We start from the raw sequence: 27216 nt of genomic DNA on the forward strand, positions 1-27216 counted from the left end.
GGAATCAACATGGCAGCTCAGAGTTTTGCAGGAAGCAATCTGGTGTAAATAAAGCGCAGTTTGACGTTTTACCAACAGCGAGAGCCTCCGGGCGGCTTTCTTTAGCAACCAAGGGTAAAATGTCGAGTGACGGAAACAAAAAGCAATTCTGGAAAAGAAATGCGGCGAAGGTTCCCGGCAGGTGGGTGACGTGTTCTCTCTTGCCGACGGCTAGTTTAGCTAGCTAGGCTAATTCACGTCGAGTCCCTCTTGCTGAGATGCAACCGTCAAGTTTCACTTTCCAGTTCATGGCAAGCTTTTCAATTTAACACGCGATCATTCACGCTACCGTACTCTGCAGTGCATCGCCCTCATAGCTGCAATTCACGCGTTTGCAGGCGGCTAAAGAGACGATGCTAATAGCGGCTAACGCAATCACAGACTTCTCTCCTTGCACTGGCTTGGAGCCTAGACGCGGATGTGATTTTCCGCTCAGCTCAGCATGCACTGACACTTGCTCATTCAGTGTTTCTGTCACTTTTCCTCAGCATTCAGCATGTGTATGGCGCACAGCATCCACCTTTTGATCCACTTCTTCACGCTAAGTAAGTGCACCTTACTGTGTATGTTTGTATCTGTGGGTGTGGTGCATTGACTTTATTTCCTCATATTGTTGTTTGGTATTATCATACCTCTTCGCCGGCTTATTGTGAAAGATGAAAAAAGGAGGAAGTACCCTTACCAGAAAATCAAGTTGTGTTTGAACTGATTTATGGGGCAGTAATCACGACTACCTGCTTAATGTTTTTATTTTTGTTATTACTATATTATTTTATTATTATATTGGAGGTGTTTCGTCATAATAATCTGAGTGAGTGAATTATTAAAGGTGTCGTGTCCAGGCTTTGGAAGCTGTATACAGCCGTTAAAGGACGTCACAAATGAAGCCTTAGCGCACAGGTGTCAAAGTCAAGGCCCGCGGGCCAAATTTGGCCCACCACATCATTTTTTTTCGGCCCGCGAAAGCAAATCAAACTTGTTAAATTCCATGATGATTGCTAAAATCTGAGCCAAAATGTCATATTTTTGGATGTCAACCACAATAAAAGTCATAAAGGCGCTTATAAATGAAATGTATTATTATTATTATTATTATTATTCTTGACTTCAGATTTGAAAACGAGTTATTCATTAATTTGCTGTGTGCTCTATATGTAATATTTGAAGGGATTTAAACGTGACTTGACACCCCTGCCTTAGCCAGAACATTTTTTTTTCAATGTTTATTTAATTTGCTATTTCTGGAATTCTACAAAATTAACTTTAAAAACAGATCACAGCTGAAATTACAGAACTTTATTTTTTTTCTACTTCCTGTTTGTCTAGTTTGATTAAAGCTGGCCAGCGGCCATCTCCTACCACGCCGGGCAAGCCCAAAAAAGCCACCACATTCCAGGAGTTTGAAAGCATCACTAGCGATGCCTGGGATGTCGGGGATGACGACGACGAGCTGCTGGCCATGGCCGCGCAGAACCTCAACATCGAGGTTGTTATGGAAACTGCCAATAAGGTAACAATGTGATTCTTTACTTGCTAGCAAGCGAGACGTCAAACCTTGACCGTGCTCTGCTTCAGGTGATTGAGAATCACAGCAAGTTGCAAGAGAGGCAAAAGCTGGACGATTCGGCGGACCAGAGGGACGACGATGTGCAAGATGAGGAGGAGGAGGACGACGAGGAGGATGAGGCGGCAGACGATGACGACGATGAGGGAGATTTGACCAGTCCCGAGGTTTCTTTCTCTTTCCAGGGTAGCCTGGTCAAATCCCACAGTGAAGCTCCCATTGGATCACCGAAAGGTTAGTCGCTCAGGATGTAAATTATCTTATTCGTTTATGCGGTTTAATTTGCTATCATTTTGTTGCTGATTATCCTTGACAGCAGGGTTTTGTTTATTTATTTTTAAATCATACAGTACAGCATGTCACATGTACAATCTGGCTGCCTGACAAGGGGGCCGTCTACTGTAGCATTCGTTGCGGTGTCGCGATTACATAAACAACCCACTGCCCTGAGGCGCTTCGTCTCACGCGCACTGTCAGATGGGACGGATATGTGCATATGTATGACAAGTTATTTTACACTTTTTTTTTTGGGGGGGGGGGGGGGTTGATGCACTCAGCGACTATTGTACACAAAGATTTCTAGATTGCTAGCTAGCTAGTTAGATTGCTAGATAGATAGCTAAATAGCTAGCTAGATGGATGGGTGGATTGCTAGCTGGATGGATTGCTAGATTGCTGGATGGATTGCTAGATTGCTTGCTGGATTGCTAGCTGAATAGCTAGGTTGCTAGCTAGATAGCTTTCTAGATAGATTGCTTGCGAGCTAGCTATATAGCTAAATTGCTAGACAGATAGTAGCTAGATTGCTAGACAGCTAAATAGCTAGATAGCTAAATAGCTGGATAGCCAAATTGCTAGCTAGATGGATAGCTAAATAGCTAGATATATAGGGACATCTTCTGCGTCCCCATTTGGAGGGGTGTTTGTCTTGGGCGCAAGCGCAACTCGACACTTGTCACTCGCGTTTGCACTTTGGAGTCTTTTGCGACGCATCCGGAACGAGATTTGGCAGACGGAATTAATTGGTGGCTTCACACTAGAAATCACGCACATCTCGTAGCGAGTCATCGAAAGGAGGGGCGGGGGGGTTAACTGCCACCAACACTAATTACGGTCGTTTTCAGCAAGCGGCACGCTTGAAGCAAAACAACATTAAAAGCAAAATGGTGGCATCATTTTCAAAATGGAGATTCTGATGGCATGCTGGAATGTAGTACAGACGGTAAAAAAGAAATCTTGCCATTGGCGTATTCCTCTTTGAATGGGAAATTGGGTCATTCTTTTGATAGATTCCAAAATAAAATCAATAAACAAACAGGACCGCTTGAAGGAACTTTTTCATTCATACGTGAGCCCATTGAATTGTTCTTCTTTAGATATTCTGCGTCGATTTTGTCCACTAGCATTAGTACGCTACCAAAATGTGTCTTTTAATCATCTCGGGTGGGGACTACAGTAGCTTATGTGTTTTTCTCAAACACCCCCTTTATTTTCCGCTTCCGACAGATGCAGCGGGCGAACACGCAGCCCTCTACAGACAACGATCTCTGCCACATCGGCCGGTCATCCCGCTAGTGGCGCGCATGGCCGACCAGAACACGTCGGGCACTCCGGCCATGACCGAGAGGGAAGCGTCACGTCTGGATAAATTCAAGCAGTTGTTGGCAGGCCCCAACACGGATCTTGGTAGGAGCATTTTCACTTTCTCGGTCACACATTTCCATTTTTATTTTTTAGCACCCTTTTGGCTTTCGGCAGTCGTTGTTGCCGCTTGCTTACTCTGCCAGCTGTGCTGCGCTTTTAACAATGTAAGCGACTAAAGGGGGCAGGGGTTGCGTAACCGTCCAGAGGCGCAGATTAGCATGAGACCAAAAACACCAGCACCTACAACGCCAAAGTATGCCGTCTTTTGTTCTAGATACCACCATATGTGCAGTACACAGCATATTTTTTATTATTTTTTTAATACAGTGATACCTCCACATCACTATGTGTCGTTCGCAAACGAGCCGGTTCTTGGAGCTCCTAACTAGTAGCTGAAAATGACAGCTGGCTTTTTCCCCCCTGTATTCCCCGCCGCCAGTCAAGACACAGCTTGAAACAAAAAACAAAAGTGAAAAAAAAACAAAAGTGAAAAGGTGAGAACATGGATAGTAAAACACAGTGAAATGTGGACTATCAACTTTATTGATAGTTCAAAGGCAGAGTGTCGACTACAAGGTTAAAATATCCCATCAATCAGGCTCCACAAATAACACGCATAAGCCATCTGTATAATTTGAGGAGAACATACAAGCAAGGGAACCAGCTATTAATGATGTTTTTAGTGTGTCTGTCTGTATCTGTCGCTGTTGCAATATCACAACTTATAAGATGTACAACCCAGAGCTCCTTGAGACACTTTATGCAAAAAAAGCTATCCATTCCATCAAGCCATCAACGACCATCACAAAGGTAAATAAAACAACTTTATTATATAGTACAGTTTATTTCTTTAATTACAATACCATAGCATATTTATTATACATAAAATAAGGTATATTGTGTGTAGTTTTAAGTCTTTATTTAGTTGAAAATTATGTTTTATGGGGCCCTGGGAACTGATTATTCTCATTTTAATGGTTTCCTATGGGAAATTAATGTTTGGAATACACACTTTTCGCCTTACACACACTTTCTGGTAACCAATTAAGTCCGTAAGCCAAGGTATCACTGTATTCTTATTTTCTTCGCGTAAAAAAGCAGCGCTATTACGAGATTGCCGTACTCATTGAACCCTACGCCATGGCTCCCCTCCTCAAAGCCTCTTTTCATCGTGTGTCCTTTGTGTCACGCACGCCTTGAGCGCTTTCTGCGCGGCGCTTGGAGAGCCCTTGAGGAAAAAAAAAAAAAAATCGGGAGAGCGTGGCGGGAATTAGCGCTTAGCAACTAATGAGTCGCGCGCTTATGCCGATCGTGCGGGAGTAGTCGGATGCGCAAATGACCTCCTCGTGTGTCTCAACGGTGAATTTCCAACCAGGCTTTATATAAAGTTCCTTGACAAAACTGTGAACTTCATTTTGTTTTGTTGTGTCGTCACATAGCGGACAACCCTGCAAGTGGGGCAGGGCATATGCCCCTTGTACTGAAAAAAAGCGACTCAGGGTAACTGTCCTTGAGCTTAAAAGAAAGGCTGTAGGGATGATCAATCGCTTCACTTCCTGTCTTGAATTGTGCAATTAATCGCGGCGGAGGCAGCAGGTTTTTTTTTTTTTTTTGAGGACAGCCCATCCCGGCGTGTCAGGGCTGCCTGACTTTGGATGCACAGCGTCACTTTGGTGTCTCTCAACGTTGCAGCGGAAAAATTCCACCTCGGACGTTCATAATACTTCCTGTCCATCTGTCTCCTTCAGTGACAGCAGTCTGCTTAGCATGTAAGGTCATACGGTGGGATGATGACCTGTGTCTTTTGCAGAAGTGGGCTGATTGATGTCAACTTGGTGCTGCCTAATAATGAGGCGTAGGTGAGGCGTGCCAAAAAAAAAAGCCCCAAAAATCCCGCAGAGGTTAGAGGCAACGGGATGTTCATCAGTGAATCTGTTCCCGGTGACTCGGTTTTCAAAATAAGAGCAGGAAAGGTCATCCCTTCCACGCGCTTTGCTGTCCGATGTCGGCACAGCATTAGCACCGCGTCCGCGGCGAAATGGCGCCGTGACTAGTTAATTCGATGCTGATGATGCTCGGCTTGACGATTTTAGTGGCGCCTGTCAAAGTGCAGAATCTATCTAGCTAGCTATCTAGTATCTATCTAACTCTATCTAGCTATATAGCTGTCGAGTTAGCTCTCTATCTAGCTATCGAGTATCTAACTCTAGCTATCTAGCTGTCTAGTTAGCTATCTATCTAGCTATCTAAATCTATTTAGCTATCTATCTAGCTATCGATCCATCTAAACATATTTAGCTAACTATCTAAATATATTTAGCTCGCTAGGTAACTAAATCTATTTAGCTAGAAAGCTAGCTGTCTAGCAATCTTGCTATATATCTAGCTATCTAGAAATCTAGCAATCGAGTGAGATAGCAATCTATCTAGCTATTCAGCTATCTATCAACCAATCTAGCTATCTAGCTAGGTATCTAGAAATATAGTAATCTAGCTAGCTAGCAATCTATATATCTAGCTATCTATCTCACATTCTAGAAATCAAGCAATCTAGCTATCTAGCTGTCTAGCTATCTAGCTATTTAGCTAACCATCTAGCAATCTATAAATCTATAAATCTAGCTATCTAGCTATGTAGCAATCTAAAATCTAGCAATCTAGCTAGCTAGTAATCTATACATTTAGCTATCTATATGTCTATCTAGCAATCTAGCTATCTAGCTTATCTATCTAGCAATCTACCTATCTATCTAGAAATCTATCTAGCTAGACAGCTATCTCGCTCTCAAATTATCATGTCCTGATTAATCCACAGTCGCTGCAATCAAGGCATTTGTCATCTGCCTGCGGTTGTAATACAATAGGAATATTTGTTATTTTTTGAATGGGCCCCACTCTGGATATGAATTGCGTCGTTTGATGAGGCTTCTTTATTGTCATGCGGCGTACGAGAGTGTTCGCACGCCGCTTGTTCATTATCACCGAAATTCACTTGAGCGTATTCATCACGCGTTCCTCGGCATAACGGAAAGGGGAAAGTTGTCAAGAAAAATCATCATTTGGCGGTTTTTGCCACGTTTCAATTAAAACGACTTATTTAAGTACGATTGTACGCTCTCATATGGCCAATGTCTCCTTTTCGCCGTTTGTGACAGCGGCGGGGTATTTTTTTTTTTACAAGAGTCTTGTTAGTTTACGAGCATTCTGGCGGCAGGGCGTCCTTTTTAGATGAGTTAGATCGTCCAAGAATCTCCAAGGTTTATAGGATGGGGGTCTTAAATTGTTTTTAACACCCAGCGTGATAAAGATGTCACTTGTAACAGCGTTGTTTTTTTGACCTAGCTAAAGAATGTCAAATGGCGCAAAGGGAACAATGGAAGACATTCAACACCCGCTATCGTTTAGCCAAATTTCGCCGCCTAGATTATTTTTTTCTGTGCTAAAAATAACGTTTTTGGCTAGACAACGTTATTTTTTAACTGTTGGATCATCTGATAAACATTCCGATTTAGATTTTTTTATAATCGGCTTCAGCAGCAGAGTAGCCTAATACAACAATGTCCATGTTAACTCACTGCCATTCCTGAATATATTAAGGAATTGAAAATATGACGTAGAGCGCCATTCCAGAATTTATTTGTTTTTTTTCCCATGTTTGGGTGCCAATAAAACACTGGCCGTGGCCTCTGGCAATGTTTTTCCCTTTGCACAAGGGGGCAGTATTTCCCTTTTGTCCAGTTTAGCGCTTTGTTACAGATTCAGCTGTTGTTAAATCACTATATAAATCAATATGTACAGTATGTATTGTAGTTTTTTTTTCATGCTTGGGTGCTGATAAAGCGCTGGTCAGACCTCTGGCAATGTTTTTTTTTTTTTTAAATCCCATCCATGATAGGGCAGCATTTGCTTTTTGTCCATGTTAGCACTTTGTTCCAGCTTCAGATGTTGTTTAAGCGCTATATAAACCAATGTTTTGAATTTTATTTTGTACAGGCTCCCCAATTTCAAGATCAGATAACTCCAGGCCCACATAAGTTAGGAATTAACTATTTTTTTCTGATGAAAGAAGAGAGTCTAAGGTTTCTTTCGTTGAATTAACGGTTTATGTCGTCCTAAAACTCAATATTCTGCGGGTCCTGGAATTTGAGTGAAAATGACAAAAACCCTGGCACTGGAGTGGACACCTTTTTGCACATCGTCTGGCAATGAATGAGTTAAAAACAAAACAAAAATCCGTTTTAAAAGTTATGTTGTATTTATGTATTCAACAGGCGTGTGCCCTACTCACGCGATTGCCCCCGCCGCTTTGCCCCAGTGATCCCGCTCCATCTGACTGGTGCTTGAATAGTACATGGCTCCGGCCCGCCAACCACCTCAAACTCCCCTGCTTATCCCGCACTGACCGACAGCTATTCTTACGTCCTCGCTGACGTCTGATCCTTCTGTCTGGACGCGCGTTGTTGTTTTTTTTTTTTAAATACCTGTCACACAAGCAAGGGAGACTCATACTTTGACTGACAGGACGAGTAGACATAGAAACGAGACCTTTGGTGTACACACCATCGCCTGTTCTCGTAAGTTCAGGTCAAAAGGTCAACCCGCTCTGCCGAAGCCGCCCCGGTTGAGGTTATTCGAGGCTACGTTGCGCCTCTGACGTTTCCATACAGCTGTTGTCGGTGTTGGACAGAAGGAACATTGTGTCCTAATCGCCCCTCCGTGGTCCGCAGTTTTCACTCAATCCGAGACAAATTGCACCACTAAAAGGTCACGCTTAATGGACACCAGTTCGACGGGTCGGCGGATAGGCGGACCCTTGTATTTTGCTACATGTTACAAGTGTGCAGTATTCATTCATTAAATAATGAATCCATCAGGTGATTAATTAATTTCTGTATAGATTTGTTTATCTATTTATTATTTTTTTCTGTCTAAACATTTATTTATTCACATATTTATTTCTTTTTAATATGCACTAAGCAACCAATCCCTTATGCTGCTCACGCTAATTCCATTGTATAAAATAATGTGATTTTATTTTTTAATCAGTATCACGCGGGAGGGGCGGAATTGAGCTTTGACATCCGCCCCCGCTTGCTAACGTATACTTTAAGTTTAATTGTCTGCGGAATAAATTGCCTTAGCGAGGCTGCCCAGGTCTTTGTTTCTATAGAGACGCCTTAAAATTCCGACTTTTTTTGCGTTCAGACATTAACTTGTTCATTGCCGGATGATGTGCGAAAATTGGTCCACTCCAGTGCTGGGTTTTTGTCATTGTCACTCAAATTCCAGGACCCATACAATATTGACTTTTAGAATGGCATAAACATTCAATTCAGCGTAAGAAAAATTTAGCCTCTTTTCTTTCATCAGAAAAAAAAGTTAATTCCTAAGTTATATGGGTCTGGAGTTATCTGAGCTTGAAATTGGGGCGACTATACAAAATACAATTGCGATACATAAATATATTGATTTATATAGTGCCTTAACAACAGCTGAAACTGTAACAAAGCGCTAACATGGACAAAAGGCAAATGCTGCCCCCTCATGAAAGAAAAAAAACATTGCCAGAGGTCTGACCAGCGCTTAACTTAACCGAGACAGTCGTCTAAAACGTCTCACTCGCGACAAACATATTTTTATTTTTTTTAAAGATCTGAAATCTCTTCAATTTATTCCAGCGGTTGCGCGGCCATCTTGCTCCAAAATGCACAAGCGCCACCTTCGGAGAGATGACTCGGCGTAGCGCTAATAAAAACCGACATCTGCAATTTAGCCTCCCCCCGTCTTGTGTGTGTCTTCCCACTGAGAAATTGAATTCTGCTCTTCTCAAATAAACTTCCAAAGAACGTGCGACCCGATGAGAGCTGGTAGGTGGCGCCGCTTTTAAAAATTAGTTTCTTAACGTGTACAGTGGGTTGTAAATGTTCTCATCTGTCTCTGCTTTGTAAGTTACCTTGGGCTGACTGTGATTTGGATTTCAACATTGATCCAAAACTCCGCTGGAGAGCCATTTTTGCCAGCGTAGATGCTGCGTTTGCAGTTTTGTCGGTCTATGATGCATGGCTATAACACCCCCCCCCCCTACTCTTCCCAAATAAATATTCGGGTTGATTTCACCTGCTTCCCGTTCATTCTCCAAAATCGCCCATCGTCCGAGTCGTCGTTCTCCGGGATGTACCCATTAACCGACTCCACCCACCTCCTACGGCGGTGAGATGAATGCCAGGTGTGAAAAATATCGCATAGTTTAATTAAAGCCGAGTCCGTCGGTAAGATTCATGGACTCATTTCGTTGTCTGACAGTGCAAATGAAGGTTCAAAGGGTGCCGCGGCAAGAGAAAAGGGACACACTTGACTAGCTCTTAAAAGAATAATGAATGCGGAGCTGCTTGTAGGATAACGATTTCGGCCTTAATGACTTTGGGGGGAAAAAATGCTACATAGTATCCCCGGCGGCTTCCTCCCCCCTCCCCTTTTTTTTTCCACATAAAGGCAGATGTCATTGGCGGCTGACTAACGATGCATTCCAAACACACACTTTTAAAGGACAACCGACGTCTCCGGACAAGTTGTCCATAATTTGTAAAATGGCTTCAAATGACTTCCACTGAGCGTATTTTACAAAGATTCCACCGCATATAGCTAGATTTTACGTTTTAAGACTCACGCTGAATATTCCGGAAGTCTTGTTTTTGAGTTGGTGACGAGTCCGTCCGTGACTGTCACTGAAGGAACGCCCCTGACCGAAAAAAGGACACATTGTAGCATCAATGCATTTTGCTGTACTTGTTTGGTCTGAAAATTTCAGGTTGCACCAAAAAGAGGCAGAAGAGGGCGACAAAGCTCCGGGTAAGGAATTAATCAGCCTGTGGAAACGGGCTGATTCATTTCTCACAACAGCTCGGTGGCCATTTTGTGCCTCTTTTTGGGTGAGACATTTTCCCCCAATGTTGCCTCAAAATGGCACGGAATGAATTCTTTAATCAATTGCAAACATGTATGCTTTCCTCTTCAGAACTATTTGAATCATATTCATAACTGGATGTGTAACAAGAAAGCATATTCTCCGAATCTGAAGCCATTATTTTGATTCTCCAGCAATGCAAGACGTTTTGGTGTGACATCACGAACTGGGGGCGGGACTTTCTGAAAATGCCCAATTCGCAGCTCAATTTTTTGCAGATTTTGGACACTTGAAGTCATTTTTATTGGTGTTTTCCATTTGCCTAAAAATATCAGCCTGCGTGTTTTGGGTATTTTAGATGCTATAAAACACTTTTTCTGAAGTCTGTTAGGAAACCAAAAAGTGATGTCGGTTGTCATTTAAGCGTTAGATGCCTCATCCGCCGAGTCAGATCGACGCTTTTAGTCTCATGGGTTCAAATGATCAAACGGAATGTACACGTGATTTATTTATTTTCTTTTAACTCTGCAACAAACATGCCTCAGGGAGGATAACAAGCTTGTTGCTTTATCTGTATGATTGACCGCACAATAGAAGGTCCGGTTAACACCCCTCTCCATCGGCTAAAGGTCTGTTACATTAGCCACTTAGCTTAGTCGTAACCAGCCCAGCTCGCTACACTAAATCACTATTGAATTTCGAGATAATTAAAGCCGCACGGGGTAAAGTAAGTGAGAATTTATTTTTTTATTATTTAAGTAGAAGATGCGGCGGACCCGTCGTTAGGGCTTTCATCGGCCAAACAATCCATAATGCGTTTCACTCAATTTAGCCAACTCGTTGCTGTTTAGCTGATATCTATTTCCTGTGCCGCCCTGTCTCGGACTTCATTGCATTTGCCTTGAAGAACAGGCTGGGCGGGAGCAGTCATTTGGTGGCGCTAATCAATACCGTTCAAGATGTTATCAATTCCCAGCCTCTGCTTTCAGCGCAAATGGCTTTGTTTCTTTGCCGCGTTGGTAACTCCCGTTTTGTTTTTTTGCTTTAGGAAAAGTATATCCGCCTTAGTTGTTCCTGGTCCTCTTCATTGACTCTTTATAAAACCGCCATCAGTGTTCAATTTGCACCTCTTCATTGGACATATTGGATGTGGCAACCCTCCGGCTTGTCTACCTCGCCTGGAGAAAAATTGTTATTAATCATAATTTGTACATAAAACGCAATGAGAGATCGCCAGCAAAGTCGACGGCGTGCTTTCCTTTCATTGACCGAATTGACTGACCATCCTCCGATGATATTGTCAATGCTATGCTATCTTTGCTACATATTGATCTGCATATATACAGTATAATATACTGTATATGTGTATGTATATGTATGTATATGTGCTCCTTTCTGACTGCTACACTGGTGACCCCGACCAATCACGTCGGGGTCACCAGTGTAGCAGTCAGAATGGAGTACGCACACGACTGACTGTAGACACGTCTTTATTTCGCACTGCTAACGAGTGGATCTGAACAATCATCGGAAAGTGCGCAAAAATATCCTTGATAGCCATGATCCTAATGGCCGCCACGATATATATTTTTAATAGATTTTTTTTTAAATGTATTTTTATTATTTTGTTTTACAGAAGAGCTTCGGAAACTCAGCTGGTCTGGAGTCCCGCGACAAGTTCGACCAATCGCGTGGAAGCTCCTTTCGGTAAGTTGTTTTTCACTTTTAAATGGTTCCTCGGGGGGGCCAGATGATTTTTAAAAAGTCCACAAATTAGATAAGAAAATGGCACCCTGGGGGGTATTTGAATATCGCCCTCTTCCGCCACCGCGCTGCCGATTTTAATGCGATGAATTGCTCGGCTGCAGCAAAACTTGAGGCTGTTTACCAGTAACCTTGGAAAGAAACACAAAAGTGCACACAAAGCCGCGTGCGCTAATAAAGTTGTAGCAATAAGAATAAACGCATAACAGATGATCACCGCGCTCGCACATAAAGTTGCTGTCATCATCTTTTTCCTCACACCCCCCCCCCACCACCCCCCGCTCCCTGTTATGATTTATGAAGACTGCGGAACCATTTGAGTCTGCCTTTTTTTCCCCTCCAAACTTGAATAGGGAAAATTAATTGCGAGGAACCAATAATTTATTCATGAGACACCGTGTGTTTACTCATTAAGCCATTGTTGTAGCGTACGGCTCCGAGTCTGCCGAGAGATGACGGGCTTTTCATTTTTATCTTTATTTTTATTTATTTTTTGAGCACGGCGACTTCTCCCATTAATTACCTCACCGTAGCTAATGTTCCGCACAAAAGATGCTATTAAAGGCGCGTACGCGCGGCTGTTTTACGCATCCTTATTTGCCGCCGTACTAAATCGAAGCCACCAGAGACTGCGCCGGATGACACGGCGTGCTACCCAACGCATGTTTCCACGTGTTGCGTAAGTGCAGGTACCCTCTGGCGTATGAGCGCTTCCCCCCCTGTGGAGAAATAAATGTTTATGTAAGTGCCAAGTGGTGTCGGCCACAGCGAGCGACGGGATTCTGAAAAGGGTACGTCGGCCCCGCCCTCTTGTTCCAAAGCTTTATCCTTTAACGTCATCTTAAGCGTGTAAGCAGCATATACTCGAGTTTTATCCTCATGAAACATTCAGAACGCGATGGTAGACGGTCGCTTGGAACATGCCCGGATGGGGATAGCCTTGGGCGACGACGAGCCTCGTGCCGTGTCGCCATGTCTTGAGATAACGCCGTTGTTGTGGTCATGTGACAGGCTGTGCTTTCGGTGTAGATATGCTTCCCCCTCCATTATATTGTCTTGTTGAAAATGCGAATAGTCAAATGAAACAAATGTTTTATATCCGGGTTTAATTATAAAAAAAACATAATTGTGAATCCAGTTTTTAAGCAAATGTTAATATAATCAGTCAAAATATTACAAATGTTTGGAGACAATTCACCCAAGTTACCCACTTTGCATTTTGGTACTGCCGTTTAGCTTAGCAACATGGCTTGTTAGCAGAAGAATAAGATAACCACTATTAACTCATTCACTGCCATTCCCAAATTTATTGTGCAATTGAAAAGCATGACGAGGAGCGCCATTCCCGAATTTGTTCAGGGTTTGGTTTTTCCTGCAGGGGAATGCTGATAAAGCGCTGGTCAGACCTCTGGCAATGTTTTTCCCTTCCACTAGGAGGCAGCATTTGTCCATGTTGCCGCTTTGTTACGGCTTCAGCTGTTAAAGCGCTATATAAACCAATATGTATGTATTGTATTTTGTATACCGGCCCCCATTTCAAGGTCTGATAACTCCAGATCAATATAACTTAGGAATTAACTGTTTTTTTTTCTAATGAAAGAAGAGAGTCCAAGTTTTCTTAGGCGGTTTGAATATTTATGTAGTCATAAAACTATGGGTCCTGCAATTTGAGTGAAAATGACAAAAACCCTGGCACATGAGTGGACATATTTTTGCACATCGTCCGGCAGTGAATGAGTTAATTACTTTATTTTGTTTTAATATTTTGTTTCTGCAGGTTCGGCTTACATTAGCTAGCTGGCTATCGGTTGGCTATCTGTTAGATATCTAGCTGGCCATCTATTAGCTATCTATCCAGCTAGCTAACTATCTATTAGCTAGTTAGCTGGCTATCTATTAGCTAAGGTTTTGCAATCAAAAGGGCGATCAGATAAGATTTGGTTAATTTAAACTGGAAATTTTCTTTGCGATTGAGGGGGGGGGGTTGTTACAGTATGGCTAATTTCAAAATTTCTCACTGTATGTTTTAAACCGTAACGATTTGGTTTGATTCGATGTGCAAAAATCAAAACAAGTTTTCAGATTCAAACCCTTAGTTTTTGTTCCCCATTCTTTGACTATCGTGACAAAGGACTTTTTAAAATTAGTCTATTTTTCAAGGGGGAAGAGAGAACATTGCCTATTTGAGATTTTATTCGACTTTGCGCTGTTGATATTTACTGTTCTCTATCCGGAGCTTGTGGCCCACCCGCTGAGGATTTCAACCAAATCCTCCATCTCGCCTTTTGAATTATCGCCGGGTTCAATCCAAACTCGGGATTAAAGCCCGCCGTCCAAAAGCACTCATCTCTTTCCGGAACGTCATAACACTTGACTGCCTCTTTCCATCCCCATCTGCGCCGCCGTCGGATGGGAAGATAGATCGCGGGGATCAGGCTCCAAATCTATTCCCGGTCCGTGCACGCATTCGGGCCTCGCCCGGCCGCTGCGCCGTAAACTTGCCGCAGACACCTAATAAAACTTCACTCCACTGATGTCCCTTGTGCCCTTCTGCTGCTCACTGCCATGTACCGTCTTATTTAGATTTTTTTTCTCCCCCTGCCACCTCTCCACTCAACACTTTTTTTCTGTACCTGACAAAGATGGGAAACAAATCCCGCCTCTACGCCGCTCGCGCTTGCCTTCAGAGCCTCGGCGCAATGCCACCATTTACAGCCGCATCACAGCGAGAGATATACACACAGCCGTTATCATTCAGCACGGAAATGAAAAAGTAGTGGACGGGAAATATTGCCAAGTGTATTGTTTGCACCACCTCATTTCCCTACGTGAACGTCGCGGGCCGCGCAGGTTGCCCCCCACCCCCACCCCCGGGGGCTTCGGAAACATTGCCATTATTTCTCAAAAACAATGCCATCTCATTTCATTTGTTTAAAGAGCACTTGGCGTCCGAGCCCGAAGTCAAATAGGAAATGGATGTAATGAGTTTTTCCTGCTTTTTCTTTTCTTAAAAGAAATGGCGGCCCGTGGCGATACGCACGCTCGCTAATGGAGTTTGATCGCCGAATGTTGACGCGAGAAAACTAACCAGCTCTAGAAACTGTGATAAAACAACGCCTTTTTGCATATCGTAAAAGCGGCGGGACTGATTTTTGAGCCGTAACGCAGTTCGCACGGCAAATTCGTTGACAATCGGCGGAAAACTAATTCATATTGATCAATTGGATTTTATTATTAGCCTTAATTAGTCTAGCAGTGGTGAAATTTACATTTCACAGCAGAAAAGTGATGAAAGGAAGAGGAAAGGAAAGGAAGAAGTCGAAAAATAAAATACAGGAGCTGCTGTAAAGGCAGCCACTTTTGCGGCGCCATCTTGAAGTCAAAAGAATAACAACAAAATTAAATAACAATTCAATCTTTAGCACTTTCTGCACCCTCTTTGTTGCATGAAGCAATTCTTGATGAAAAAGTAGTGCATCAAAGCGTCCTTTTTACCAGTGGATCAGGGACGTCATAGTGGAATAGAATGTGTACGTCGACTACATGCTAAATGTTAAAAGCAAACACAAAACTGGAGCATCCATTGACTAAGAGATTGTCTCACATCTCCCGCCCGACATAAATCCCCTTCAATTCCAAGCTGCGGCCGTTCCACATACAGATTTACACTCTTAATGGCATCTATTAAGTTCGGTATTAAAACCACCCTCACTCGGCTTCCGAATTTGATTGATATCACACGCCTGCTCGCAAAGCGTTTGTCGATTCCATACATCGGAACGCTGAGTTAAAATTGTCGGAAGTGGATCCGACTTTTCAGTGAATCTAAAAATGGCAAAGGGTGGGGGGGGGGGTGGTAAATGTCATCTGAATATGCTACATTAGAGGTGCATCGACCATTTAATAGGAAAATGATTGCAGGCGGCATCCAGAGGCGTGTTGCACAACTTCTGTTTAAGCCAAAGGGAGGGGGAGGACGGTTGAATCCATTGGGAATAAACGCCAACATATTTGTTTGTTTATTTCTGAGTGGGCCTCGCACAATGTCACATAATTGGATATTGGATCCACACTGTTTCATCATCGCGGGAAGGAAATGGAAGGGAGTGCTGCGGACGTTTGAGCCAGATAGAAAAGAAAGGGGGGGAAAAAAGCTTCGAATATCGTCATTAGGTCCCTTTTTTTCACACCCGCTTGCAAAGAAAACAATTTTTGAAATAAAAGACGGGCATCTGATACCCATGATACTCCACTTGCTGTTCGTGTGATATTTTATAATAATACTACTACTACTACTAATAATAATACATTTCATTTGTAAGCGCCTTTCAAAACTCTCAAGGTCACTTTTCAGTCACAGGATACGTTTTTCTAAAGGTGAGCAGCGGCAGCCACACACGCCAGCGTTCACTCAACCCAGAAGTAACTCAAATAGATAGAAAGCTAGCTAGCTAGCAGATAGTCAATATATAGCTAATAGATAACCAGTTAGACAGCTAGCTATATAGCTAATAGATACCTATCTAGATAGCTCGCTACCCAGCCAGATAGTTAATAGATAGCAAATAGCAGCGACAGCCACACGCAGCAGCGTTCACTCAACCCAAAAGGAACTCGCATAGAAAGCTAGCTAGCCAGTAGATAGCCATTAGATAGCTAATAGATAGCCAACTAGACAGCTAGCCTTATAGCTAATAGATAGCGAGCTAGATAGCTAGCTACCCAGCCACATAGCTAATGGATAGCCAGCTAGATAGCTAATAGATAGCCAGCCAGATAGCAAATAGATAGCAAATAGATAGACAGTTAGATAGATAATAGATAGCCAGCTAGATAGATAGCTAGCCGGCCAGAGAGGTGATAAATAGCAAATAGATAGCTTCCTAGATAGCTAATAGATAACCAGCCAGAGAGCTAATAAATAGCAAATACATAGCTAGCGAGATAGCTAAATAGATAGCCAGCTAGCTAGCCAGCCAGAAAGCTGACAGATATCTGATAAATAGCCATGTTATTAATCTACTCATTTTTATTGATTTAGTTTTAGGTATGCTGTTAAAAAATAATCCAGTTAAGAGACAAGAACAAATCTGCAAAAAAAGTTTTTTTTCCCTCAAATCTCCCCTAACGGCCCCCCCGACGTCCCCGAGTGGGCCCATTTGTTTTCATTCCTTAAATCCCCCAAAAAGAATTTAGATGTTGCATTAAAAAGAAGCTGCTTCATTCCAAAGTCCACAAATGGATTCCCCAACATTTATTTACTCTCTCTCTTTGTTGAAGTGCAAGATCCATTAGCAAGATGGAAGTAAGAGATTGAGCAGAATGGCGCCTTTTTAAAAACCAGCAGACCGCAAATAAATTCCAATGTAGTCACTCAAATGAGAGATGCACTTTGCCGTGTGAAATATTTGATGATTTGAAAAGAGGCTGTTTGTGCCATAGTGTAACTTAAAAAAAAGTGACACTTTTGTTATTTCGGGTTCTAAATTGCAGAATAAAAAACAAAAATGGCGACGCTACGGCGATCTATTCCCAGCGACGTCTCAACAACTCAAATCAGACCTCCCCCCCGATCTAAAATGGCGTCGTGATGACATAATTAGCGGTTTGGTAGACGTCGTCCAGCTTTAAGAGAGCAATAGATAATCTTAACGGTCAATTTGGAGGCCGAAATTGACTTTGACGTTCTGATATTATTAAATGGGAGATCATATTCCGCCCGTCCAATGTGTCTTGATTTACTTGTCGCTACTCCCACCTGGCGTGCCTCGTCGTTTATTCATGTGAACACGGGGGATAATGCTTTAAAGGTCTTCTGTCCCAAAGATTTCTACGAAATAATTTACACCCCGAGGTGTCCCGCAGTGTGCGCTATCACGAGTTTCCGGCGCCATTTTGTAATTTTGTGTACATCTTTAAGCATCTGGGCAGTTTCTCCCATTTCTAGTGGTTTTTTTTGCGTTGTTCACCGCGGAGTGAGCGGAACCTGCGTTATTGAAGCTTGGAAAGCAGGTCAGGGTTTTAAATCCGAGACATAAAAGCTAACAGGCACCCGATTTATGAAAGAGTAAACGCAACACAAGGTAAAAAAAATAATAGACAGAATTAATGAGTCCCAAGTGAAAGCTGCTTGTCTTTACACGCTACAAAATATCCAAGTTTGTTAGCATCGTGTAGCGCCTTATCATTATCCGGATGCTTTTATGAATAAAAATCCAAATATATATTTTTTTGCACTGATATGAAGCCACAGGTGTCATCAAACCACAAAGGCAATACAGGTATTTGGTTTAAACGTTAAATTAAAATACATTAAAATTTTAAAAACACCCTGATCGGAAACATCTGTGTGTGAAAAGAATTAGGAAAATATAATATATAATCCATGCATGCATCCAGTCTATGTGGAACTGTCGCTGCTTGGAATTGAAGCGGATTTACTGTACGCGGCACAGGAGATGTGATACAATCTCTTTGCGTCAATGGATGCTACTGCTTCGTGTTTGCTTTCAACATTTAGCTTGTAGCAGACATGCACATTCCACCATGACGTCCCTGATCCACTGGTGAAAAGGATGCTTTGATCCTCTCGTCTTTCATCTAGAACTGCTTTATACAACAAGGAGGGTGCAGAAAGTGCTTAAGATTGAATGACCGTGTCTTTTGTCACCTTATTTGTTTTTTACTTTTTTGTTGTGACTTCAAGATGGCGCCACAAGAGTGGCTATCTTTACAGCAGCTCCCGTATTTTGTATTTGCTGCTGTGAAATGTACATTTCTTCACTGTGAGACCAATAAAGGCTCGTCGAATGGAACGTAATCTAATATTGTGTCTTTTCTCAGGGTTACCTGCCAGCCAACGCTGACAGGAGAGAAAATGTCTTGCAGAGAAAGCGACAGGAATATTTTGGCTTCATTCAGCAGTACTACGATTCCCGCAATGACGAGCATCATCAGGATACGTACAGACAGGTATACACAAAAAAAATCATCCAATTTCACCCAAAATCTCATTGCAGGCTTTTTTTGTTTGTTTTTGCCAAATTTCTTAAACTCTAATTAGCATTTTTTCCCCCGTGAATGAGCATAACTTCCTGGCAATTAATTCGACAGCACATGGCGGAATGTTGATATGATTAATTTTTTTGTGTTCATCCGCCAGCAAGTTGGAATATTGGATTGGATTGGATTGGATATGCCTTTATTAGTCTCACAGTGGAGAAATGTACATTATATGTATATTATATGAATATGTGTGATTGTTTGTGTTTGTATAAGGTGCACCCAAAAGCCTTGCTTTTCTTGCTTTATATGTGAAATAATTTTGATCCGGCAGCCAGTTGCAATATGTGCAATTGTTTGTATTTGCCAATATACCGTATTTTCTGGTGTATAAGACGCTGTGCCTTATACACCTAATATGTAAAGTAGTTTTGAGCCTCAACAGGTCTCGCAATGACTGTCAGCAGCCACCAACTCCATTTCCCCTTGTAGAAGTATTGCGTAACCCTAACCTTTACTGTAGCACCTAATAATAATAATAATAATAATAATAATAATAATATGACTACTAATACGACTCCCACTACTACGCCTACTACTACTACTACTACTACTACTACTACTACTACAAATAATAACAATACATTTTCTTTCAAGCGCCTTTCAAAGCTCTCAAGGACACTTTACAGTCACAGACAAGCATATATACAATAATAAATAAAATACAATTATAAATAGAATACAATAAATAAAATACAATTAATAATAATACTAATACTACTACTAATACTACTACTACTTCTACTACTAATACTAATAATACTACGACTACTACTATTCAAAGCTCTCAAGGACACTTTACAGTCACAGACAAGCATAGATACAATCATAAATAAAATACAATTATAAATAGAAACAAGAGATAATGTGTGCCTTATATTTGGAAAACGTTTACATAATTATATATTATATTTGTCAAACTTTTTTTCATTCATTGAAGGTGCGCCTCATCGTCCGGTGTGCCTTATATATGGAAAAAGTTTGAAAATACAGCATTCATTGAGGGTGCGGTGCACCTTTTACACCGCAAAATACGATAATTCCTAAGTTATATGGGTCTGGGGTTATCTGAGCTTGAAATGGGGGCAGCTATGGAAAATGTTTGCAAATTCACCATTCAATGGGGGTGCGCCTTATACTCCGGTGCACCTTATACACCGGAAAATACAGTAACTTTTTTAATTTTTAATCAATACCATTTCTAGTTGGAATTACTCACATGAGCATCCGAGAAGGACCAAGAGGAGCTTTTTTTTTCCTGCGTGCGTGTTGTTGTGTCTCAAATGTTCTCTCCCATATCAGATCCAAATAGACATCCCTAGGATGAGTCCCGAGTCTTTGGTGCTACAGCCAAAGGTGACCGAGGTAAGGGTAACCAAGACACCCGAGACTCGACTTGGTTGTCTGTGACAAGCCACGCCAACCTCCCCCCTTAGCCCCCCCCCCAATTTTTATTTAGTTTTTCTTTTGAATCATGTGCAATCTGGACAGTACCATCCGCTGACCTGCCTCAATTTTTTTTCCTCCTCCTCCCTTTTGACGATTCTGTCCGCCTGCCTGGTCGCTCAGCGCTGGAGCGAAGACGCCGAGCCAAAACTAACTGTCGCCACGTCCGTCACTTTGTCTTTTTTTCTCCTTTTTTCTCTCTCTGCAGATTCACATTGACATACCGAGAACTAATCCTCTTATTCCTCTCTTTCAACAAGCTTCTGTCCAAGAGGTGAGATCAGACCCTCCTCCCACCCCTCCTTCCACAAACAATTCTTTATTTAGCGCAGAAATGTTGAAAATATACCGTTGTCATGAAGCTAAAATGAAAATGTATTTAATAATCGTTCGGAACGGGACGGGAGCGGGCGCAGTAAACACAGCAAGGTGCCCTTCTCTTGTAAAGAATACAACTCAAGGCTGGGAAACAAAAATATGAAGCGTCTTTATGAGGATAGATGACATATAAGACCCCCCTCACCCCTCTGCGATACCCTTCACATGTTTATTTGTTTCACCCCTCTGGCGATAATGATGGGTTAAAAGTGATCGTTCGTTCCTGGTTCATCGCTTTTCAGGGTGTTAGAAGTGGGATGGTGAAATTAGCAGGAAGCCAGGTGTTGAACCGCAGAAGTTATTTTAATCTTGTGGACATTGTGAGATCGGACGAGGAGGTACAGAGAGGAAGAGAGCGCTGGGAGAGCATTTATAAGACGGACAGGGTGTGACGTAATAGGATGTGACATCACGTAAAGGCAGGCAGGATATGACGTAACAGGAAGTCCAAAACAAAACGATGCAAAAAGATGTTGAAAGATGTTCGTATAGCGAATTACCCCAACAAGTGCTCTCCCTTGTGTTTGCAAAATGAAAGCCACAAGCACTGATTTGGAATATTCCAGTCCCAACCTCCCCTGTACGCTTTCCTCATATATTTCGCCCCTTTTTATTATATATTGTTATGCTTGCTGCAGTGCCACCTGAAAATCACCTCCGCTTCATTTTCATTTGATTCGTTTGTTTCGCTTCTCATCCAAGAGGCTTCGTCAGCCAACTAAAATGTTGCTGGTAGGGCTGGCCCTATATATATATAGATATATATCCCTACTGTTCAGGGGTGGCGGTGGCAGACCTCTGCTCTTATAGGTCCCTGCACTAAGGTTGGGGGGAGCAGAGGACTATTTCCTGAGGCTACACTGATTACTGCTATTGTCCTGATTGATTACTTCTAATGTCCAGCCTGATTATGGGGCCTACGACTGTCCTGATTGCCCCATTTGCTCTGGTATCACCTCATCAGCATAACTAAGCCCATGTGGTAACAATCTAAGAAGTCTTTTGCAAGACCGATCCAAATTAAACCTCAATGAAGGGTTTTGCTGTTTTATAAAAATAGCTTCTTTTACTCCCCTTTCAAACCATCTATTTTCTTTCGCTAAGATTTTAACCGTATTGTCATCAAATGAGTGGTTGCTAGCTTTTAGGTGCATATGTACTGCAGATTGAGGCCCACTAGTATCCCTGCGCTGATAAAGTATTTTTTTGAGAAATTGTTTAGTCTCCCCAATGTATTGAGAATTAGGATTTATTAATATTTATGAGCAGTATCGGTAATCATTAGTTAGGAATTGGGTTGCTTTCGCATTGAGGCTATCTTAGTGGCTGTGCTTTCCATTTAAATTAAATAAAATAGCCTCAAAGATGCTAGAATAAAACTTGCAGGGCGGGCGCGGGTGGGGGAATTACAGTTTAAACAACAGATATGAACATTCGTTGCCATTTGAAGGTGCTTTTTACATCCAAAGGTTAGCTTATTCGCCCGTAATGCATCTTGCGTGGGCAGTGTAGCGGATTAAACCACCACCCCCCCCCCCCCACATCCCTATGAAACTCTTCTGTGTGTAGGCACCAATGTGAAATATGCATGTCAGCTTTTGAGGCGGCATGAAAAGAAAAGTGCCATTACCCGCGCTACTAAATTCACCCCCCCCCCTCCAAACTCCACCTCACCCCCCTGCCGCTGCTGGCACCGGCGCCTTTCGGTTTGATGGATGGAGCTTTGATAAAAGGTGCGAAGGCAGAAAAAAAGAGGATCGAGCAAGAAAAGAGCGACATCTTAACAGTGATTGGACTTATTTCAATACAGCAATGAGCAAAAATACAAGTCACGTCATGATGCCCCCCCCCCCCTTAAAACGATGAGCTATGAGGTTATTTAGAAAGTGACAACAACATGACATAAAAAAAGAGGCGAGAAAGGGGGGCGCAGTAGATGTATGTGTACCTCGATGGAAATCCATTTGTGCGCTAGGAAAACAAAGCCGGCTCTAATTCACCTGAACTGACAGCGAACGCCGCGCCGCTGAAAATGGCCAACATGAGGCAACATTGGGAGAAATAAACAAAAGAAATAGCCACGTTGGAGAAAAACAAAAAAATGAAACGTACAAGTATACAAATCTAGTTGAGTTACTAGTTTTTTGTGCTTTCCCTTCACTGCTCACATTGTTGTTGCTTTGAAATCACAATCATCAGTATCCTGTTTCTTTTTGCTAGCTTGCTAGCTTTACTCTTATTGCACTTGAGCGTCCCCCCCTTTCGCATGCCTCACAAATTTACACTGACTGATGTTCTCCTATTAAAAAAAATGTATTTTGGGGTGCTTTTTTTAACCGCTGTCTCTGTTGTTTAGATATTTGAACGGATCCTTTTCATCTGGGCCATCCGCCACCCGGCTAGCGGCTACGTGCAAGGCATCAACGACCTGGTCACGCCTTTCTTCGTCGTCTACGTCTTTGAGTACATCGGTGAGTGATTTTTGTTTTCTTTTTCTTTTCAACCACCTCCCCTTGCTGCAAGTGGATGCCCCCGGACCACCTTTCCTAGCTGTAAAGGTGGTCCGAGTTCATTTGCTGCTTCATCACCAGCGTCACGGGGGAATGAACCCCGAGGTTCTCGCTTCAGGACTCTTATTTTAAAGTAAAAACAAACATCTGCTTTTCTACGCTGCAGTCGCGAGGTTGAAATCTCTATTTTAGTATCCATCCAAAAGTGCGACGTATCCCCCTCAAAGTGCTAATCTGCTTCAATTTGTTTTGCTCAGATGTTGTTTTTAGGGTGTTTCAATCCATTCAAAATAGAAATTTGAAACCTCTGAGGGGCATCTTGCGTGCACCAACCACTGTCACAGACACATTAGGGGAAGTGGGGAAGTGCTGGCTTGCACGCAAGAGGTTGGAGATTTTGAAGGCCTATTTTAATCCCCTCCCCTTTTTTCAATGTTTTTCTTTGAAATAACTTTTCGTTTGGGTTATTTTAGTACTTAGCATTGCGGTATAGAGGCAAACAGATGCTGTATGACTTTGAACATATGGGGTGGGAGATTGGAGGTGGGGGGGGGGGAGTAAATCCATAAAAGCCACACTGGCCAAAGTCGTGACATATTTTCTTCATCGTTTACATCCAGATTGCATAAAATGGCATCGTCAAAGCATATTTGAGATTGGCGACTACTCAAGTACTCAATATTAACCCTTTCACTGCCATTCCCGAATTTGTTCAGGTTTGGTTTTTTTCTTGCGGGAGGGGGGTGCCGATAAAGTGCTGGTCAGACGTTTGGCAATGTTTTTCCCTTCCACGATTGTGCAGCATTTGCCTTTTTTGCATGTTAGCGCTAACTTACAGCTTGTTAAAACACTATATACATCAATATGTATGTATTGTATTTTGTACAGCCGCCCCCATTTCAACCTCACATAACTCCAAAACCATATAAAATAGGAGTTACCATATTTTCTAGTGCATAAGGCGCACGCAGTGAGTACAAGGCGCACCCCCAACGAATGGTGTATTTTCAAACTTTTTCTATGTATAAGGCGCACAGGATGAATGAAAAAAGTATTTGCGAGGCCTGTTGCGGCTCAATACTATTTCACATATAAGGCGCAGAGTCATCTTTTGAAGAAAATTAAGGCTTTTGCGTGCGCCTTATACAACGGAAAATATGCTAACTCTTTTTTTCAGATAAAACAAGAGATTCTAAAGTTTGTTATGCTGAATTGAATATTTATGTAGTCCTAAAACTCAATGTTCTGTGGGTCCTGCAATTTGAGTGAAAATGACAAAAACCCTGGGCACTGGAGTGCACACATTTTTGCACATGGTCTGGCAGTGAATGAGTTAAGCTCCAAAGTTGCACGGCGAGCATCCTTCATTGAGAATTTTTGTACGGCGACTTGTTGCTCGGCACTTTCATCACTGCGACCTTTCTTCTTTCCTTTGGATTCTTTCACTCTCCAATCTGCTCCGTTTTGTTCTGCCAGCCCTTCGGTGGGCGTGAACCGAGACCGCCGCTTCAAAGCGTCACGCCGCGTCTCTGTTCCCTGCGCGCGACTAACAAACCTTCCCCGTTGTGTTGGCGAAGTCGACTCGTACCCTCTCTTGATGTCGTCGTACTTTAAAGCTAACGTTAGGTGGGCCTAATTTTTGTTTCTTGTCGTCTTAACTCCCCTTCGATATTTTTTTCTCTGCTTTTATACATACATTTACATTTATAAAGGTATTCTGATGGTAAGCTCTTATTTGTTTTCACTTGGGTTTCAGATTTAATATTAAATATGAGCCATAATTGCGTCTAACAACTCATCACTGAGCGCATTCTTACGGCTGTTGTTAAAGCCCTATATAAATCAATATGTATTGTATTTTGTACAGCCGCCCCCATTTCAAGCTCAGATGCCTAAAACTTTGGAATTAACTGCTTTTTTTCTAATATAAGAAGAGAGTCTAAGGTTTCTTACGCTGCATTGAATGTTAATCTAGTCCTAAAACTCAATATTCTGTGGGTTCTGCAATTTGAGGGAAAATGACAGAAACCCTGGCACCGTAGTGGACACATTTTTGCACATCGTCTGGCAATGAATGGGTTAAGGGGCTTTTTCCCGTCGTACTCCTCTTCAGGAAGTGGAATACTTACTCCGTTGGGTTAAGGTCTGATGATTGACTTCACACAAGTCTCAAACTTTGCTAATATTTCCCCTCCATGGGGACACATTTGAACGATGCTCGCCGTACCAATATTTTTGGAGAAGATTCTGTATAAGCGTTCAATGCTAAATGAGGTAGCTTTTACGTTCCTCATTAAATAAAAAAACGGGCTCCATCCCAAAATAGCGAACATAAATGAGTCACATTTTAGTGGAAGATTCGTCTTATTTCGTTCGCGGCGTCGTTTCCGTAGGAATGACATCATGAAAAAAAGTGAGTGCCAAAGTGCCCGCATGCTGTCACGTGACGTGCACTCCGTCGTCGCTATCAGCCAGGAGATGAGCGACCCGGTCTTACCGGTCCGCACTTTGAAAGCAACGCTTGTCACAGCTGGCGGCCAGTTTGTTTCCATGGCGCCGTGACCGATTTTCCCGAGGAGTGCATTGTGCGACGGAGGTCTGACCGTCTGTGAAATCGGGCAATATTTGTTCACGAACACGGAGGAGAAACTGATGGTTAACGCGTCTTCAGTCTGAACACTTTTAAACCGTAAAGCCTACGCCGATGCCCTACACCACGCTCCAAAAGCCCTTTCATCTCCGCTAAATTAAATGGCGACGTTGCTTCCAAAACCGGCCGCTGTTGCCAATTTGTTCTGCATGACAACTGGTGTGTACGCCCGGAGGCAAAATTATGCATGACGTATCTTCCCCCCTTTTTAAATCTAAAAAAATATGTATTTATTTGTGAGTCAGCCTGAAATCATTTTGCAAACCTTAGCTAGTTTGTCATAATACCGTATTTTCCCGTGTATAAGGCGCATTGCAGTATAAGGCGCACGGTCATCTTTCAACTCATTCACTGCCATTCAAGCTCATATAAGACCCATATAACTTAGGAATTAACTTTTTTTTCTGATGAAATAAGAGCGTCCAAGGCACGGGTGTCAAAGTCAAGGCCCGGGGGCCAAATCCGGCCCGCCACACCATTTTTTTTTGGCTGCGAAAGCAAATCTAACTTGTGAAATTCCATGATGCTAGCTAAAGTACCAACAAAAAAAATCCAATTGTCGTATATAAATCACAATAACAGTCATTATTTATGACTTCAAATTTGAAAACTAGTTATTTATCAATTTGTTGTGCGCTCGATATGTAATATGAGGAGTGGATGAAACCTTCTAATGGCTTCTCCAAATTAGGATACTGGAACTACAATGTGGCTTGCGGCAAAAAATGACTTTGACACCCCCGGTCTAAGTTTTCTTACACTACATTGAATGTTTATGCAGTTTTTGCACATCGTCTGGCAGTGAATGAATGAAAGAAAATCAAGGCTTGTAATAATCATAAGGGGTATCAAATATACACTTTATACACCGGAAAATTAGGTCAAATGGTTAGCCAATGAGCATGTAGTCGTCTGTTGAGGTCCTTTGATGGAATATCAAACAAACGTATCACCCTGTTACCCACGTTTTCCATCCATATATCGCAGACCTTGAATGAATCGCCCTAATCTTCACACATCTTTTCGGATGGCCGCCCCGTCTTCCGTAATCCGACATCCAGGTTACTCATCGCGCTATTTAACCCCGCCGGAGTGACATCGAGCACCAGCTGGGACGCTGCTGGGTCAACGCTTTAAAAGGGCCGTTCGCAATTGACGTCCGTGCAAGCCTGCTGTCTGCTTACTTTAGCGATGAGAGTGTAAAAAAAAAATAGTCAATGATCAGCAATCGTAAATCCGCATGATGTACATTGAA

The 27216-nt window shown here is 42.4% G+C and overlaps 1 protein-coding gene across 4 annotated transcripts in view; it reads left to right on the top strand.

Annotated features, from left to right (window-relative positions):
* The window catches only part of tbc1d22a (TBC1 domain family, member 22a), a 60715-nt gene continuing 33499 nt past the window's right edge, over nucleotides 1-27216 (top strand). The window contains exons 1-10 of one of the 4 annotated variants that reach the window (XM_088989262.1): nucleotides 1-181; nucleotides 528-584; nucleotides 1366-1549; nucleotides 1615-1837; nucleotides 3110-3289; nucleotides 11788-11858; nucleotides 18759-18887; nucleotides 20280-20342; nucleotides 20632-20697; nucleotides 23158-23272. In XM_088989262.1, coding sequence (XP_088845388.1) covers nucleotides 120-181; nucleotides 528-584; nucleotides 1366-1549; nucleotides 1615-1837; nucleotides 3110-3289; nucleotides 11788-11858; nucleotides 18759-18887; nucleotides 20280-20342; nucleotides 20632-20697; nucleotides 23158-23272 — 1150 coding nt within the window. In that variant the 5' untranslated portion in view covers nucleotides 1-119. The remainder of the gene's footprint in view (nucleotides 182-527; nucleotides 585-1365; nucleotides 1550-1614; nucleotides 1838-3109; nucleotides 3290-11787; nucleotides 11859-18758; nucleotides 18888-20279; nucleotides 20343-20631; nucleotides 20698-23157; nucleotides 23273-27216) is intronic. The other 3 variants (XM_088989263.1, XM_088989264.1, XM_088989265.1) reach the window with 3 other exon arrangements.

This window comes from Hippocampus bargibanti, linkage group LG22 (assembly GCF_051943395.1).
Source record: "Hippocampus bargibanti isolate YZ-2025 linkage group LG22, ASM5194339v1, whole genome shotgun sequence".
NCBI lineage: Eukaryota > Metazoa > Chordata > Actinopteri > Syngnathiformes > Syngnathidae > Hippocampus > Hippocampus bargibanti.